The sequence below is a fragment of the Gossypium arboreum genome, chromosome 12 (assembly GCF_025698485.1).
Source record: "Gossypium arboreum isolate Shixiya-1 chromosome 12, ASM2569848v2, whole genome shotgun sequence".
NCBI lineage: Eukaryota > Viridiplantae > Streptophyta > Magnoliopsida > Malvales > Malvaceae > Gossypium > Gossypium arboreum.
Genome location: NC_069081.1, coordinates 109592193 through 109607471, shown reverse-complemented (window position 1 = coordinate 109607471; position 15279 = coordinate 109592193). Strand labels below are relative to the sequence as shown.

General features: G+C 33.3%; 1 protein-coding gene across 1 annotated transcript; it reads left to right on the top strand.

The window, feature by feature from the left end:
- Positions 1-6660: 6660 nt before the first annotated feature.
- On the top strand, positions 6661-12985 carry LOC108468320 (uncharacterized). The gene is made up of 11 exons (XM_017769212.2): positions 6661-7023; positions 7783-7932; positions 8475-8642; positions 8728-8880; positions 9096-9248; positions 9689-9853; positions 10000-10176; positions 10596-10779; positions 10937-11141; positions 11643-11786; positions 12178-12985. The coding sequence occupies exons 1-11, from the start codon at positions 6840-6842 to the stop codon at positions 12235-12237; spliced, it is 1743 nt and encodes a 580-aa protein (XP_017624701.1). The 5' UTR covers positions 6661-6839; the 3' UTR covers positions 12238-12985.
- The last annotated feature ends 2294 nt before the right edge of the window (positions 12986-15279 follow it).

The following is a 15279-nucleotide window of genomic DNA, read 5'->3' as shown; positions in this document are numbered from 1 at the left end:
GTAATAAATCTGCTTGGGACAGCAGCAGTAACGTGACTTTGGAAAATCACCATAAATTGTGGGAGATGAATTAGAAGCTGAATAAATTATGTAATTAAAGCTTATTGAGTCTAGTTTCTAATGAAATAAACAAGAACATATTTTGAATTCTGTACAATGAGAAATTTGATTCGTAATGAAGAGTGGTCAGATTAGTCAAACAGTGAAACATGGGAAACTTTGAGAAAAATCTGGTATTGATTGGCTAAACCAAAAATTCTGAAAATTTTATGGATAGAAGATATATGAGTCTATTTTCAAGGAAAATTAACGGAACTTGATATGGAGTTTCGTAGCTCCAGTTATAAATGATTTAGTGACTGTTGCTCAGGAAGACAGCTTGCAGTGAAATTATGATTATGTGGTAAACATTGACAAAAATTTGTTAATGAGTTGCTTATTGTTTTCTTATAAGCTTACTATGATCTGTAGGTGTGGTTGGCCGAATATTGTAAGGGTTAATCGTAGTTCGTATTTGAATAGTTAGATTAATGTGTTAGTAATCCAATTGTAGGCGTTCGTGTGTGGATCTCTCAAGATATCGTCGCAAATGTGTGTAACTAACACCTCTTTCTTAGTCTGGATCGGCAAAAGTCGAAAAGCCGAAATGCCGAAAACCGGTATTTTGTAGATTTGTGAGTGTGCGAATGCTCGTAAGGTAAATCGATTAATGTTTTTGGTAAGCTGCAAAATTTGGACTGCAAAGTGCATGATTTCTGTGCCCTCGATATTTTTGGGCTTAATTGGTCAAAATTGGAATGATGGGCCAACGGGCCCAATTCGGTAAGAACCCTCGGTATGTGATTCTATTAGTACATAAAAAGTAGGAATATGTATGAAAAACCCTAAAATAGATAAATTACTGAAATACCTTTAAAATGGAAAATTTACGTTTTACCCCTAGGAGATAAATTATCGAAATACCCCTGGGTTAAATTGACTTAAATGCATGTTTGATTGTTGTTATTTATTGCATGCCATGTTGTTATTATCGATGCATGGGATTGGGATATTGACGAGGAAGTCTTGAAAGTGGCTTGTCCACATCTTGGAGGCTTTGCCTCAATTTATCGATAATCGAGCAAAGCAAGGTCGCAGCTGTGGAGTGTTAAATTTGGGTGGGTTGAGCTATTCCCACATGGAGTGTATGGCTGGTACGGTGGAGTGTAGTGGTTGGTGGGTTGAGTAGTCTCCCAAATGGGCTTGCATATGTTTCTTGATGTTGCATGTATTTTGAAATGGGCCTATGGGCCATCTGTTATCTGAATAAGGGCTAAGGCCCGTTTATTATGTCTGAAAAGGCTCGCCCAAGACCACTGTTACCCAAATGGGCTTGCATATGTTTATTGATGTTGCATGTATTTTGAAATGGGCCTATGGGCCATATCATTATCTGAATAAGGGCTAAGGCCCGGTTTATTGTAATCTGAAAGGGCTCGGCCCAGTACCACTATTACACGAATGGGCTTAGGCCCAATAGGCTTGAGTGACTTGGGCTTTGAATGGGTTTTCCTTACACATCGAGTTTCCCCAAACTCACCCTTTTATTTTCATCCACGCAGAAATCCCCAACCATAGTGGGCTTGGAGTCGTGAGGGAATTCGAGTGGCCACCCGCTCGAAAGTTTGATTTTCTTCGGTGAATGGACATCCTTTTAATTACGTTTGAGGTTTTGGGCTTTTAAATATAATAAGGCCGCTTAATTATTTTTGATGGTTTTAATATGTATTACTAAGATAGGTAATACTTATTTTAACTGTTGAAATTGGATAGCTTTAGGTAGCGTTTTCAAAAACAACAATTGATTTCAAAATAACACGACAACAAGCAAAGCTTCCGAATGAAAGTATTTTCCAAAATTAATCACTTTTCCTAAAAATGACTTAATCAAATCGGTTTCCTAGAAATATCCATGACGTTAAGGTGTGGCAATGGCGGTATGCATGTCTAGGATTGGATCCGAAGGAGCTTGGTACTTAGCGATCCGATGGACTCACCACCTCTTTTCCGGTTTCCTACCGGTGCATGACTTCCTTTCACTTTAACCCTTAATGAATTAATCTTTTGAACATCAAGTACGATTTTTCGGACTTAGAATGGAATTTTTTTTTACGTTTGATGTGGCATGCGGATCCCGCCATAACTTCTGGGCCCGGTTTGGGGTGCTACAATACAGCGTTGACCCCCTCAACTAAGTTTGTGGTCATTTGACCATAACGAAAGCACTTGTCAAAACTTTGAGCCCATTGCCACGGCTCCATAGTACCCAACCACTGTCGGAAAGATGTATTTGTTTGACCCTCCATGTCACTCTCAAGTCGAGTCATTCTTTGGCGAAAAATGTGTGGCTCTAGCTCGTACACTGTATATGTATTAAGAATAGATAAGTTACAGTATTGCCCTAAAAACTTATATTGAAAGGATAAGGCAATCGTTTACCTATTTTCACAAATTGTCTTTTCCATCGCATTTTATAATCTCTAATGAAGTTAGGCGCAATGTGACGAGATGCACGAGAACGGATCTCCATGGTACACCGGAACGTCTAATGGCGGCAATTAATCCTTTCCCTCTATCAGAGATAATACAAATATTATCGTTGCTAATAACATACCTCCGCAGGTTGGTAAGGAAGAATTCCCACGATTCTATGTTCTCCTTATCTACAATGGCAAATGCTATCGGGAGCACGTTCCTATTGCCGTCTTAAGCAACCGCAATAAGTAAAATCTGTGTATATTTTCCATATAGCCAGGTCCCATCCACTTGCACAAATGGCTTGCAGTGGGGAAATGCGCGCACACATGGATCAAACGTCCAGAACATCCGATGGAAAATTCGTTTTCCCAACTGTAGTTGGTCATCCGGGCTGTAATAAGGTCGCGTCTGTAACTCAATGACGGTCCTTGGTACGTACTCCCGCATAGCGGCTATCCATCCCTGTAACTCGTTATACGACGCATCGAAATCCCCATACAATTGCTCCATTGCCATCTGTTTTGCTATCCATGCCTTCGATATGACACTCGACATCGAATCGTGCTTGTATTTCGACAATCGGTTCAAACTTTAATGGTCGGCATATCCTTCACCATTGGCATGATACACGTACAGATAGTTTTAGAATCAAGTTTTCGATGATCTTCTGTCATACGTGTTGATGTGCATGTGTGAGGCCCAACAAATTTGCGTATCTCCCACATCTGCGATTTTTGAATAAATGCAGCTCGTACCCGCCAATTGCAGCCTTCCCCCGACTTCCAACACTCTCCAATATATAATGTCGGTTTAGACACTGCAACTTTATAATCTACTGATATATTCATGCTATACCGCTTAATAGCAAATACGCACTCTTCTTTACTTTCGAATCTTTGGCCAACGAATAACTCCTCAGGATCAGAATTTACGGCCAGTCGGTGAGCAGGAAGTATTTCAGGGTACTCTGGAAACTCGGCTACATGCGCCGCGTCGGGGTCTATGAGCGACATGTGTGGCCCAGGATTATTGTGAATCACAACAGGTCGCATCTGGTTCTTGACCGAAGACGCGTTAATGTTTCCATCGTCATTCACGTCATCATCATCAATATTATCGGGGACATCATCCACATCGGGATCACTATCACTATCGACTTTTTGATAACAAGGATCACTACTATCGTAACCATCATCACCAACCACATCCATATCGGGTGTAACATTAAGATCGATATCGATCCCACCTATAGTCGATTCACTATCAACGTACGATATTAGAGCCACCATGCACGGTTCTTGAGCTCTATGTTCTTCACCATATGCAGTGAGATTTTCATTTTCCTCCATACCGGCTAACTCAGCAAATAAGTGAATCGGTGCATTTTTGTCACTCCCATTCCCACAGTAAAGAGCGATCATTGTCTCCACGTCTTCGTCGTCTACAAGTTCTATTTCAGTGAATTTGATTGGATCTGTCGAAACTGGAAACTTGTAGAAAAGTTTCGAGATTCTTCTCCCACAACGTCTAACAATTTTTACGTTAATTCTTCCCTTCATATCATCCAACGAGACATTTCTATTAAATCTCATTGCTATTTGTTGCCGACATTCAAATATACATCCAACGGTTGTTGTCAAGATAATTCTATCGAAATAAACGCATACGAAAAACTGATTATCCATCTTCAATGCTCAATCTGTTAAAAAATAAATAAACTTTCTCAAAATAATTTCGAACACCAAATAAACTACTTAAATAAAAAATTTAATTACTCAATATGCAATTTTTGTCATTCATAAGCTCATAGTTTTTCAGTTCTCATTTTATACATAAACAACATTTATCTTTACATTTAACCATTTAAAATCAACCTAAAACGAGTTTTTTACCCTAATAATATAAAAAATAAAATACCAAAATAGGTTGTTTGAAAGATTAAGTGCCAAATGTGCCAAAAATGATACTTAATCTTTCAAACAACTTATTTCGCTATTTTATTTTATTTTTAAATAATATGGGTAAAAAATCTACCTAAAACACATATAAGAAAATAATATATTCTTTACATAACATAAATAGACTTTTTAGGTTTTTTTACAATAATAATAACTAACAATAATTATAGCTTTTACTAACAATAATAACAATAATAATAATATTTTTTACTAACAATATTAATAACGACAACAAAAATAATAAAATCAACAATAATAATAACAGTAAAAACACATTAACAATATAAAATTCATTATTTAAAAAAATTATACCTTCTTTTTTCCTTCTCCTTCTTTTCTTCCTTCTCTTCTCCTTTCTTTCCTTTTATTTTCTTCTCCTTGTCTTTGAATCTTGTCACGGGGTTCTTTGGTTCTGGTTGGTTTTATAGCGCTTAGGTGCCGCCTCTGCCAGAGGCAACACTGGTGCCGCCTCTGGCACCCACATGTCCAATATATATTTTTTTTTTCGTTTTCAGCTTTTTTTTTCTTTTTCAGTTTTTTTTTTACTGTGCGGGTATTGTTTGTCAGGGTGGTGCCGCCTGTCAGATTGGCGTGACCACCCTGACATACCATTTTCGTAATTACTTTTTTTACTGTATTATTCTCGAATTTTTTAAATTTTTTTATACTTTTTTAGTAAAAAACCCACAATTTTTGCAGTGTTCCATCACTTGTCAGCCGCCTATTTGTTCCTTTTTATCGATAAACAAATTATAAATATCTCATCTTTGTAGGGTACTTTTCCCTAAATCTTTATAATAGAACTCTTAAGAAATCATATTGAAAACTGAAATGTGGCTTTATTTATTTTTGTCTTCCAACTCTACAAGGCATGTATGAACCAAAATCGAGTTTTTTTACTGAAATAAATTAAAAAAAAATTATATACTAAAATAGGTTGTCAGTTAGATTATTTATTAAAATAGGTTATTTTTTATCCGCAGTGTCGATAAAGGGACTCTTTTTTATATTAAAATATATATTTTTATTTTTAAATAAAATATTATTTTTTTATTTTCGGATCAGTATGACTCATGTATAGATATGAATACAAGTTGCGCCTATATCAGAGGCGTAACTAGTTGAGCCTTTCTTAGAGACGCAAATGGTAGGGCCCACAAAAGCTTCTGTTACTTAATTTTTCCCTTATATATATACTGCGAAAATTGCCAATAAAAAAATCAAATAAAATTACATTATATAAAAATTACATTAAAAAATACAAAACACTTAGAAACATTAATATTTGTGGGTGTTAAATAATTTATAATTTAATCTTAAATTCACGGATACTAAACTAAACACAACATTGATATTTGTGGGTGTTAAATTTTTAATTAAAATTTTAAATAATTTTAATAAAAGCATTTGTCAATATCTTAAATCATACTTAGAACTACTTGTTATTGTAGATATAAATATCCATATCCCATTTTTTCACACAACCAAAACTCTACTCCCATTCGCTCAAAATATTTCTTAATTATAAATTTTGAGAAACGCTTTTAATTAATACTATTAATGTATTATTATCAATTTTTAATTTTTTAAGTTGTTGTTAAGTATTGGTACGTTAATACTTAATTTATATTCTTCAATATTTCTACAATCATTTTTTTATAAAAATAATTTTAAACTATATAAATTTATGAAAAGAGTCTGTTATGATTAAACTTGGACAAATTTATATCCAAATTGACATAAAAAATATGAAATGAGTCTGCAGTAGCAGCAGCAGATAGCATGTGGGGGGTTGTTTGTGCACTGTGCAAAACAGTACCATTTGCGCCTACCTGTCAGGCACGATTAGTTGCTCCTATCTGACAGACACGACCCATTCTCATATATTTTTTACCTACATTTTGACCCATTGACCGTATTTTTACATGTATATAAATTTAAATATTTTTAATAAAAATAAAAATATTTTATTTTTAAAAAATTATATTTTAATATAAAAAAGAGTCCCACCTATCAGATAGACATGGATGAAAAAAACGATCTATTTTGATAAATAATTCTACTCGCAATCTATTTTAGTATATAATTTTTTTTTTAAAAATTTATTTCAGTAAAAAACCCACCAAAATCTGTGTCCATTTCCTTCTCTTTAATGGACCCACCAAATATTAGCACACGTGTCCACAATCTCTATTTCGAGAGTTTTATTATTTGTTTGCATGAACTCCTCCCAAGTCCAAATCCACTCTCAAGTCTCAAAATCCCCCAAACCCAACCTTTCTTTCTCTTCAAAGATTGCAACTTTCCTTCACTTTCCCACTCAAAATCTTCATTTTCCCCAGCAAAATAATAGAAGAAATAAAAATGAGATGGGAAAAGGTCCCGCTTTATCAACAAGAAGTTGGAGGTTTCGGAGAAGCATGTTCAGGGCCAGGCAAAAGATGGGGACATACATGTAATTCTATTAAAGGAGGCAGATTTCTCTATGTTTTTGGTGGTTATGGCCAGGATAACTGCCAAACCAATCGAGTTCATGTCTTTGACGCTGGTGGGCTCCTTTTTGAACTCTGGTTTTCTTTTCCATTCTTGTTTCATCTTTACGTGATAATTTGAGGTTTACATTGTGGCTTTTATTTGATATTTAAGATACAATGGATGTGTTATATATGTTTTCTTAATCGATTATTTTTGGTGGATATGTTGCTGAAGTTTACATTTTATGGGTTTTATTGGGTTTAATCGTGTTATAAAATACATTTCTTTTCTCCGAGGGTTGGTGGTGTAGCGTTAATCCCTTTATTTGTGCTTGGGTTAGCAAATAATGCTAGTATAAACTTTTCTTGCTTTTTGTTTGGTTAAAGGAATTTACGTTTATTATGGTTCATGTTTTTGGAACCATTTTCCCCATATAAGATGTCATTTCTTGTTTTTCCATACTTGTTAATTGCACGTATCACTCTTTACATTCTTGGGTTGTTTAGCATAAATGATCTGAGGAGTTCATTTGAGATCTTTTAACCCCTCTTATATTCCCATATTGAAAAGTGACTTTTGATACTTGTTAATTGCTTGTAGCACTCTTTTTGTACTTGGGCTGTTTAGCATTTATGATCAATAAAGTTCAGTAGAGATTCTTTAATCACTCTTTTATGTTTCATTGCAAACTTTTGCAGTCTTGGGGTTTAAGACTTGTTTGCTTGAATCACTCTTTTTTTGTACTTGGGTTGTTTAGCATTTATGATATAGGGCTTCATTCACAATTCCTTAATCACTTTAAAATATTCCCATAATTGCAATATTTTTTCAGCTAAGCAAACATGGAGCCAACCTGTAATGAAGGGCACACCGCCTTCTGCAAGAGACAGCCATAGTTGTACCACTATTGGTGACAATCTATTTGTTTTTGGTGGTACTGATGGTGTGAAACCTCTCAAGGATCTACATATATTAGAAACCTGTGAGTTATTTTGGATTTCTTTGATTCACCTTTCATTACCCTTTATCTGCGTTTGCTTTTCTTTAAAGTAAATTCTATGAAAACTCATAATCCTACTTTAGAATCAATGATAGAAATCAACATAAATTTCCCCCCTTTTAAAGTTTTTTTATAAGAACTAATGTATTTTGGAGATTGTCTTGAAACTTGGTTTTATGGTGCTCATATAATTTGTAAAAGACAGATAACTTATAGGGAACTGTAATAATTTGTAAAAGACAGATAACTTATAGGGAACTGTACTTTCGGTTATACAAAGTGAATGGAGAGAAGTGGGCCCTGCGGAGCAATTTACTGGAAAATATTAGATGGCAATTAGAGCATTGCAGGAAGTTATTTTTTATTTCAAGGCTAAGCCATTATCATTTGCTATAAAGATTTTGCATGGAAACAACATTGCACATTTATTGGTTCTGGTTTATTTAATAAATTTTCTGCCTAAAGTCAGCAGTTGATAATTAGTGCTAGAGAATGCAGAACTTCATTACATGTTTATGTTGCAGGCACAAACACATGGATTTGTCCAAGTGTAAGAGGTGAAGGGCCAGAGGAACGTGAGGGTCACGGTGCAGCTGTTGTTGGCAAACGACTCTTCATATTTGGTGGCTGTGGGAAATCTTCTGATAACAATGATGAAGTATATTACAACAATCTTTATATTTTAAATACAGGTGAACATCATGACAATAATTGTTACATCATGACCTTTTTTTGTGTATGGTTATATTACATGTTTTTGATATCTTTGACTTTTAGAGACCTTTGTCTGGAAACTTGCGGCAATATCAGGAAACCCCCCATCTGCCCGCGATAGCCATACTTGCTCATCTTGGAAGAATAAAATTATTGTAATTGGCGGCGAAGATCCGCATGATTACTATTTGTCTGATGTCCATATCTTTGATGCAGGTATCAATTTAAAAAAAAAAAAAAGTAAACAGAGTTTCACACATTTATGTGTTCTCTTCTATGGTTACATGTCTACGGTTTTCTTAGTTTACTCGGGATATTTGACTTACTGTACTACTTATATGTATGAAACAGTTAATAGCTTGCTGATATATGAATCTAAGTTTAATGTGCTGCTTTTAATGTTGTTTTTGGAATTGTTTTATTTGTATTAGATACTCTTGCATGGAAAGAGTTGAATACCTTAGGCCAGATATTGCCACCCCGTGCTGGTCACTCCTCTGTTGCTTTCGGCAAGAACTTATTTGTTTTTGGGGGATTTTCTGATGCTCAAAATCTTTATGATGATCTCTACATGCTTGATGTTGGTATGTATTACATGATTGTTTATCATGTTATCATCATCTTCAATTGAACTTATTATTTCTTGATATCTACATGGATTAGTTTCTGTTTTGGAAACCTAAGAAATGACATTAATAGACTCATTGCGCTTCCAGGTGTTCTTGACTAATCCCTAATTTAGAACTTATCACTATGTTCTTGGCTACCTTAGTATGGTAAACATTCAGTTTCTGCAAGTTGTTTCTTTACTTACCTTTGAGTCTTAAGAAGAAACATTAAAGAGTCAAGTACTTAGTGTTCTTTTGCCATTCCTTTACATGGGAATCAAGAGACTTCTTATGTGTTTTCTTACAATGTGTGTTCTTCAGGGTTTTTTTTGGCGGCTTGAAAGGGTTATGGCTGATAAGACAACATTACTTACAAGTTTGGTTTGGTCAATTTATGTTTTCTATCATCGATGCAGAAACTGGCTTGTGGACCAAGGTGATTACTACGGGTGATGGCCCTTCAGCTAGATTTTCTGTTTCCGGGGATTGTTTGGATCCCCTAAAGAGCGGTGTTCTTATATTCATTGGTGGCTGCAATAAGACTCTCGAGGCACTGGATGACATGTATTACTTATACACAGGTTTAATCTTTGTATTCTGTTTACCTATAATTAAAAATAGCAATGGCTTGGCTGCTTTTCACATGTGGTTTGGTCCCCAGAATTCCATAAATCTTTTAGTCAACCACTTCTGCTGATTTTCTAATAGCAATTAATTTGACTTTCAGGACTTGTTATAAAGGATGAAAGGAAGTTAGAGAAATTATCCTTGAGAAAGCAGTTGAAGTTAAAGTGCCAACAAGAAAATCTTAGTAATCTTGTACGTGATAAAGCTTTTGTTAGTATTGAAGCTGACAATGATCTGCACCACCAACCCATATCTTTGTTTAGCTGTGGCCAAGCAAGTAAGGACGGTTTCATGAACTTAAACTATATGCCACTCTTCTTCAATTTATTTTCTTTAATGGTATAGGTTGCTTGTTTCTAATGTTTTGTGCTATACTATGTATGACAGTGAAATGTTCTTGGCGGCCTAACTTAACTACAGTCTCAATGGACAAATGTTATTTTTAAGCGAGAACAGAGACAAATAGAATGTTTCTATTTTACACGGACTTGGGTGTGAGTTGGAACCAGACTGATATAACCAATTTAGAAATACGGAAATGTTCTTTTAGGGGGTGTTCCTGGATATGCGTCAGACATGAGTACTTTAAGAAAATTGAAGAGCCAGAGCAATATGGAACTGTTCCCTCATTAGTATGAGTTAAATTTTGGAAAAAGTATCGTTATATAGTACTTATATTACCATCCAATTCTGCAGGTAGAGATAGTTTTCCATCAAACGAAGTTCTACTTCAGGGGAAGAAGATATTTCACGCTAATGTTACAGAGAGCTTCCCGCATGGATATACCATCGAGACTATTATAGATGGGACGCAACTTCGAGGAATACTGTTTTCAAACAAACCCAACTCTGTCGGTGTAGCCAATTATAATCTCTGTAGGTAGGAAATTCTTACTTCATCCTCCCTCCTTTAACCAACATTGGATATGGTAGCAACATTTTTTTATATGGTTCTGGTTTGTCTACCAGCATCCTTCGCTTTGTAAGTAACTTCTCGGATACTTTTGGTTTGTCTTAATACTGTGTACTCATTTCAGAAAAAGGACTTCTTTGGAAAGTGGGGATTCTGTATTTGGTGATTGCAATAGCAATAGTAAATCAAAATCTTCAAGAAGCATGATGCAGGATTATGGAGATTGTAAGCAAGGTGATGTTCATGAGAAGGATTGTTCATTGCATGAGGCGGAAGCTCCTGCTCCGAGTTCAAGGAATCCTGCATCTTATGATCTATCAATCTGCAAGGTTCATGAAAATCCCTGAATTTCTTTGTCAAAAATTGGATTATTATGCAATTTACTACCAGCACATTGCTACTTGTCAACCCAGTTTGGTTACTGGAAGTAGAGAATTATTGAATCAGTGGACTATGCTAACACTTATCTTGCTTAGGCAGTAAGGCTCTATGTTGGACTTAGTGTTGAGTATCAGATATGGCTGTGTATGTTTGATTTTTTTTTCCCTAAGTTTTTCTATATATTTGGAGGATAGTACCTCCATACCCATTTCCAAATATGTGTTCGACATAGTTGTTTAGGGAAAATGAAGAATCAGAGTAATGTAGGTTAGGCCTTTGAACAGTCATTGCAATATATGCCCTTGTGGCATAATTGAAGAATGTTAAGCTTCACTTTTAGTTACAATAGCCATTCATTATTTGTTTCGATAGTCTGTTGGTATCAAAATGAGTTGTTGATTGGTATATGTCATCATATAACAAGTTTGTGCTGTTTGTTTTTCTCACAGGACCTTGCAAAGCAAGAATCATCCGTAGCTCATCTCAACTTAACTGATGATAACGCCAACGATACACCAAACTCTGGCAGTGAAGTTCTGAAATGCATTGGATCTGTGGGGACAGATTTCTCCGTTGCCTTATCTCCAAGAAAGGTACAAATGATAGAATAATCATTTTCTTTTCTACCAATCTTAGTATCTTCTGGACATGAAAAAGGTGAAAATCACTTTCTTCTTGCTTTTCTACATCCATCGTTATTTACAGCTCACTGCTGCTGGATCTTAACTTTGCATTTTAAATCATAGCTTTAAGATTGGATTATTCAAAGCGTATTTTACTCTGACTTTGTTGAGTGTAGTATGTGTTCAACACTGTTACTTAAAGCCAAAAAAAGAAAAATAGTCAGAGCAACATAGTTTAAAGATGTTAGTTTATGATAAATAAATGTTTTTATCTTAAGAGAGATAAATAAACTGCATGCAACTTATTAGAATTCATTATATTTAATCTTCTGATGACAAATTTTTCTTAATATTTTGGCAGATGAGTAGAGAGCAAACACCTTGGAGTGCAACAAACCCAAAATATCATTACAAACAGTGAATTAATCTTTAGACACCCCCCTCTGGAAGCCATATATGCATTTATTGCCTCAACTTGGCCACAGATATGCATATGGCTCAATCTATTCAGGTTGCATACTAACTGGTGATCAGTGGCCCATTAATTCCCTTCTGTTATGCTTTGTAACAAGGAATACCCCCGTTTTATACGAATTCTTACATGCATGAAACTAGTTTTGTTTAGAAGTGTTAATAGGAGGATGATTTACTGGCTTAAAACCGAGCTTGTTTTGCAACGAGGAAAAGTAAGGTTGCAGAGGAAGACTGCATTACACCACCCGCGGATTGTTTTTGGATTTAGTTATGAAGAAATCTTGCTGTTCTGTTTGCAATGTACGGAGCAGAGAATGTTGGCAGTATTTTGATGTATACATTGCAAAGCCTTGGGGAAAATTTTGACACATTTTTGAGAATTTTCAACAGCGCATCATGAAGAATATCAAGTTTAAGCATGGATATTTTGAAGTCTTTTGATGTGATTAAATTTTTTTTTTTATTTTCGAAGGACGTTTACATTAATATCATCCCCATTTATTCCATTTCATATTAAGATATTAAAAATTCACAAGTTATTGGATGTTTGTTTAAGAGAAAACTGGTCATTATTTTATATACAAGATAGAGAAATCACATATACAAATGAGTGAGGAACTTGTTTTTAGTACAAAATTGTTGTAATTAAATTGTTCATGTTATTTCATTTGTGTGGAAGCTTTTAAGTGGGAAAATTGGGAGAGTGATTTAGATTAAGGATGTAATTTGGTGAATGAGTTTGAATTTAAATCAGGTTTTTGTTTTTGTGTTCAATTTTTATTCTATAACCATTAGTACGTTAATCTAAGTACACGTATCTGAATTACAAAATTAATGAATTCTCAATATATATTTTTCTTAATTAAAAAACAATGTTTATTTTCTATGATTACTACAAATTCTCCATGTGTTCATATGAGTTTTTCTTTTGTAATGTTTTTCCATTAAATTTAGCATAAACTTTTGGTTAACCTATTAAATTCATTAATACCCTCTTACATTAATTTCGGAGTTTTTATTATTTTGGTTTTGTATTTTATTTTTTTCTTTAAAATAAAGAATTAGGTAAAATTTATAATATAATTTTGGCTCTTTAAATAGGTTTATATTGGTTCTTAATTTTTTTTTTTTTATCTATATTGATCCTTGAACTTAAAGATCATTATTCATTAAAGCTCATTCTGTTAATGACCGTAAAAGAAAAAAGAGGATAATGTAACTTTTGACCCTTGAACTTTGGTAAGTAAGTCTACATTGGCTCTTGATCTTAACAACTAGGTTTAGACACCTTTATTTTTTTTTTAGTTCATTTTAAACTTGACAATTAGGTCTATTTTGATCCTTGAACTTGAAAAATATAAAAGTTTGATGATGTGACACTCTAAGTTTGAAAAATAAAATTTTTTAGATGATGTGGTACGATCTCAAAGTGTATATTCAACATTTTAATAATAGAAACATATGGTTGAACAAGTTAGACCACCAGTTTGATTGGTTTGACCATTGGACCAACAATAATTAAATAAGTAATTAAAAATTAAATATAAAATTAAATAGATTTGATGATTTTTTAATTAATTAATTAATTAATTATTATTGGTCTGACAATCAAATGGATTGAACCGGCGGTCTAACCTGTTCAACTATCAGTTTGGTCTATTAAAACATCGAATATGACACTTAGAGATTGTACCACATCATCATTTTTTTTCAAGTGATGATGTGGCACAATCTCAAAATATTATATCATCAAACTTTTCAATTTTTCAATTTCAGGGATAAAAATGGATTTAGTTGTAAGTTCAAAATGGACCAAAAAAGTACAAGTACCAAAGTGAATCTAGCTGTCAAGTTCATGAGCTAATGTGGGCCTACTTTCCAAGCTTAGGGGCCAAAAGTTACATTACACACTTTTATCCACGGTCATTAACAGAATGGACTTAAACGAATAACGATTTTCAAGTTTAGAGGTCAAAATGGATTAAAAAAAAAGTTTAGAGACCAATGTGAACCTACTTACCAAGTTCAGAGGCTAAAATTTACATTATCTCTAAATTATTCTAGGCTGGATAGATGAAACCTACTGCCAGTTTCCTTGTTAATAAACCTCTTAATTTCTTTGAACTAAATTATAGAGTAAAAATTTGAAAATAAAAATATCTTCTAAATTTTTATGTTCTTTCTACATTTGAAATTTAATCTCAGTATTTTTTTTTCAAAATTTTAATTCCTTAACTTTTCAGACTTAAAAATTTTGGTTTGGTAGTTAACATCATTAAAATTTTTCTATTAAATTCGCTAGTGTGACATATCAAAACTAAAATTCATTACTTAATTTGTAGCCTTGTAAGAATGACATTGTAATAGACTTAAATTTAACATAAAATTTTAAAGTGTTGGCAATTGTTAAAAATTACGTCAATATTTTAATAAAAAAATTTATACTAACTAATGACATTAAAAAAGTTAAAAGTACCAAATTATGTAAAAAAATTAAGTGTAGAGATTAAATTTCAAATTTGAGTATAGTATAGGCTTAGGGTTTAGGGATTAAAATTGAAAATTGACCATTATTATATAATCTCGAAAAAGGGTAAAATGCTTGTATTTAGACATGTATACATCAACATTTTGATTATAATAAAGTATTTAGGTTAACAATGACATATAAAAGTTGAGGTATCAAATTATGTCAAAATTAAAGTATAAAGATTGAATTTTAAATTTGAACATAATATAAGAACCGAAATTAAAATTTGGCTATTATTATATAATCTCAAAAAAAAGTAAAAATGTTGTATATTTAGACACATGTATTTCAACATTTTAATCAAGATAAAATATTTAGAGTAACTATGACAATAAAAAAATTGAAGTACTAAATTATGTAAAAAAATTAAATTCAAAATTTAAACAAATTAAAACTAAAATTGAATTTTTCTCATAAAATCTATAAAAAGAAAAAAGCTTTGTTTCATTGTTTGGATAG

What these genes read in the sequence shown, in the direction of transcription:
- LOC108468320 (XM_017769212.2), top strand. Translation starts at nt 6,840, where the DNA reads ATGAGATGGGAAAAGGTCCCGCTTTATCAACAAGAAGTTGGAGGTTTC. An exon ending in CATGTATTACTTATACACAG is followed by an intron (nt 9,854 to 9,999) that starts GTTTAATCTTTG and finishes TTTGACTTTCAG; the next exon opens with GACTTGTTATAAAGGATGAA. An exon ending in TTGCCTTATCTCCAAGAAAG is followed by an intron (nt 11,787 to 12,177) that starts GTACAAATGATA and finishes ATATTTTGGCAG; the next exon opens with ATGAGTAGAGAGCAAACACC.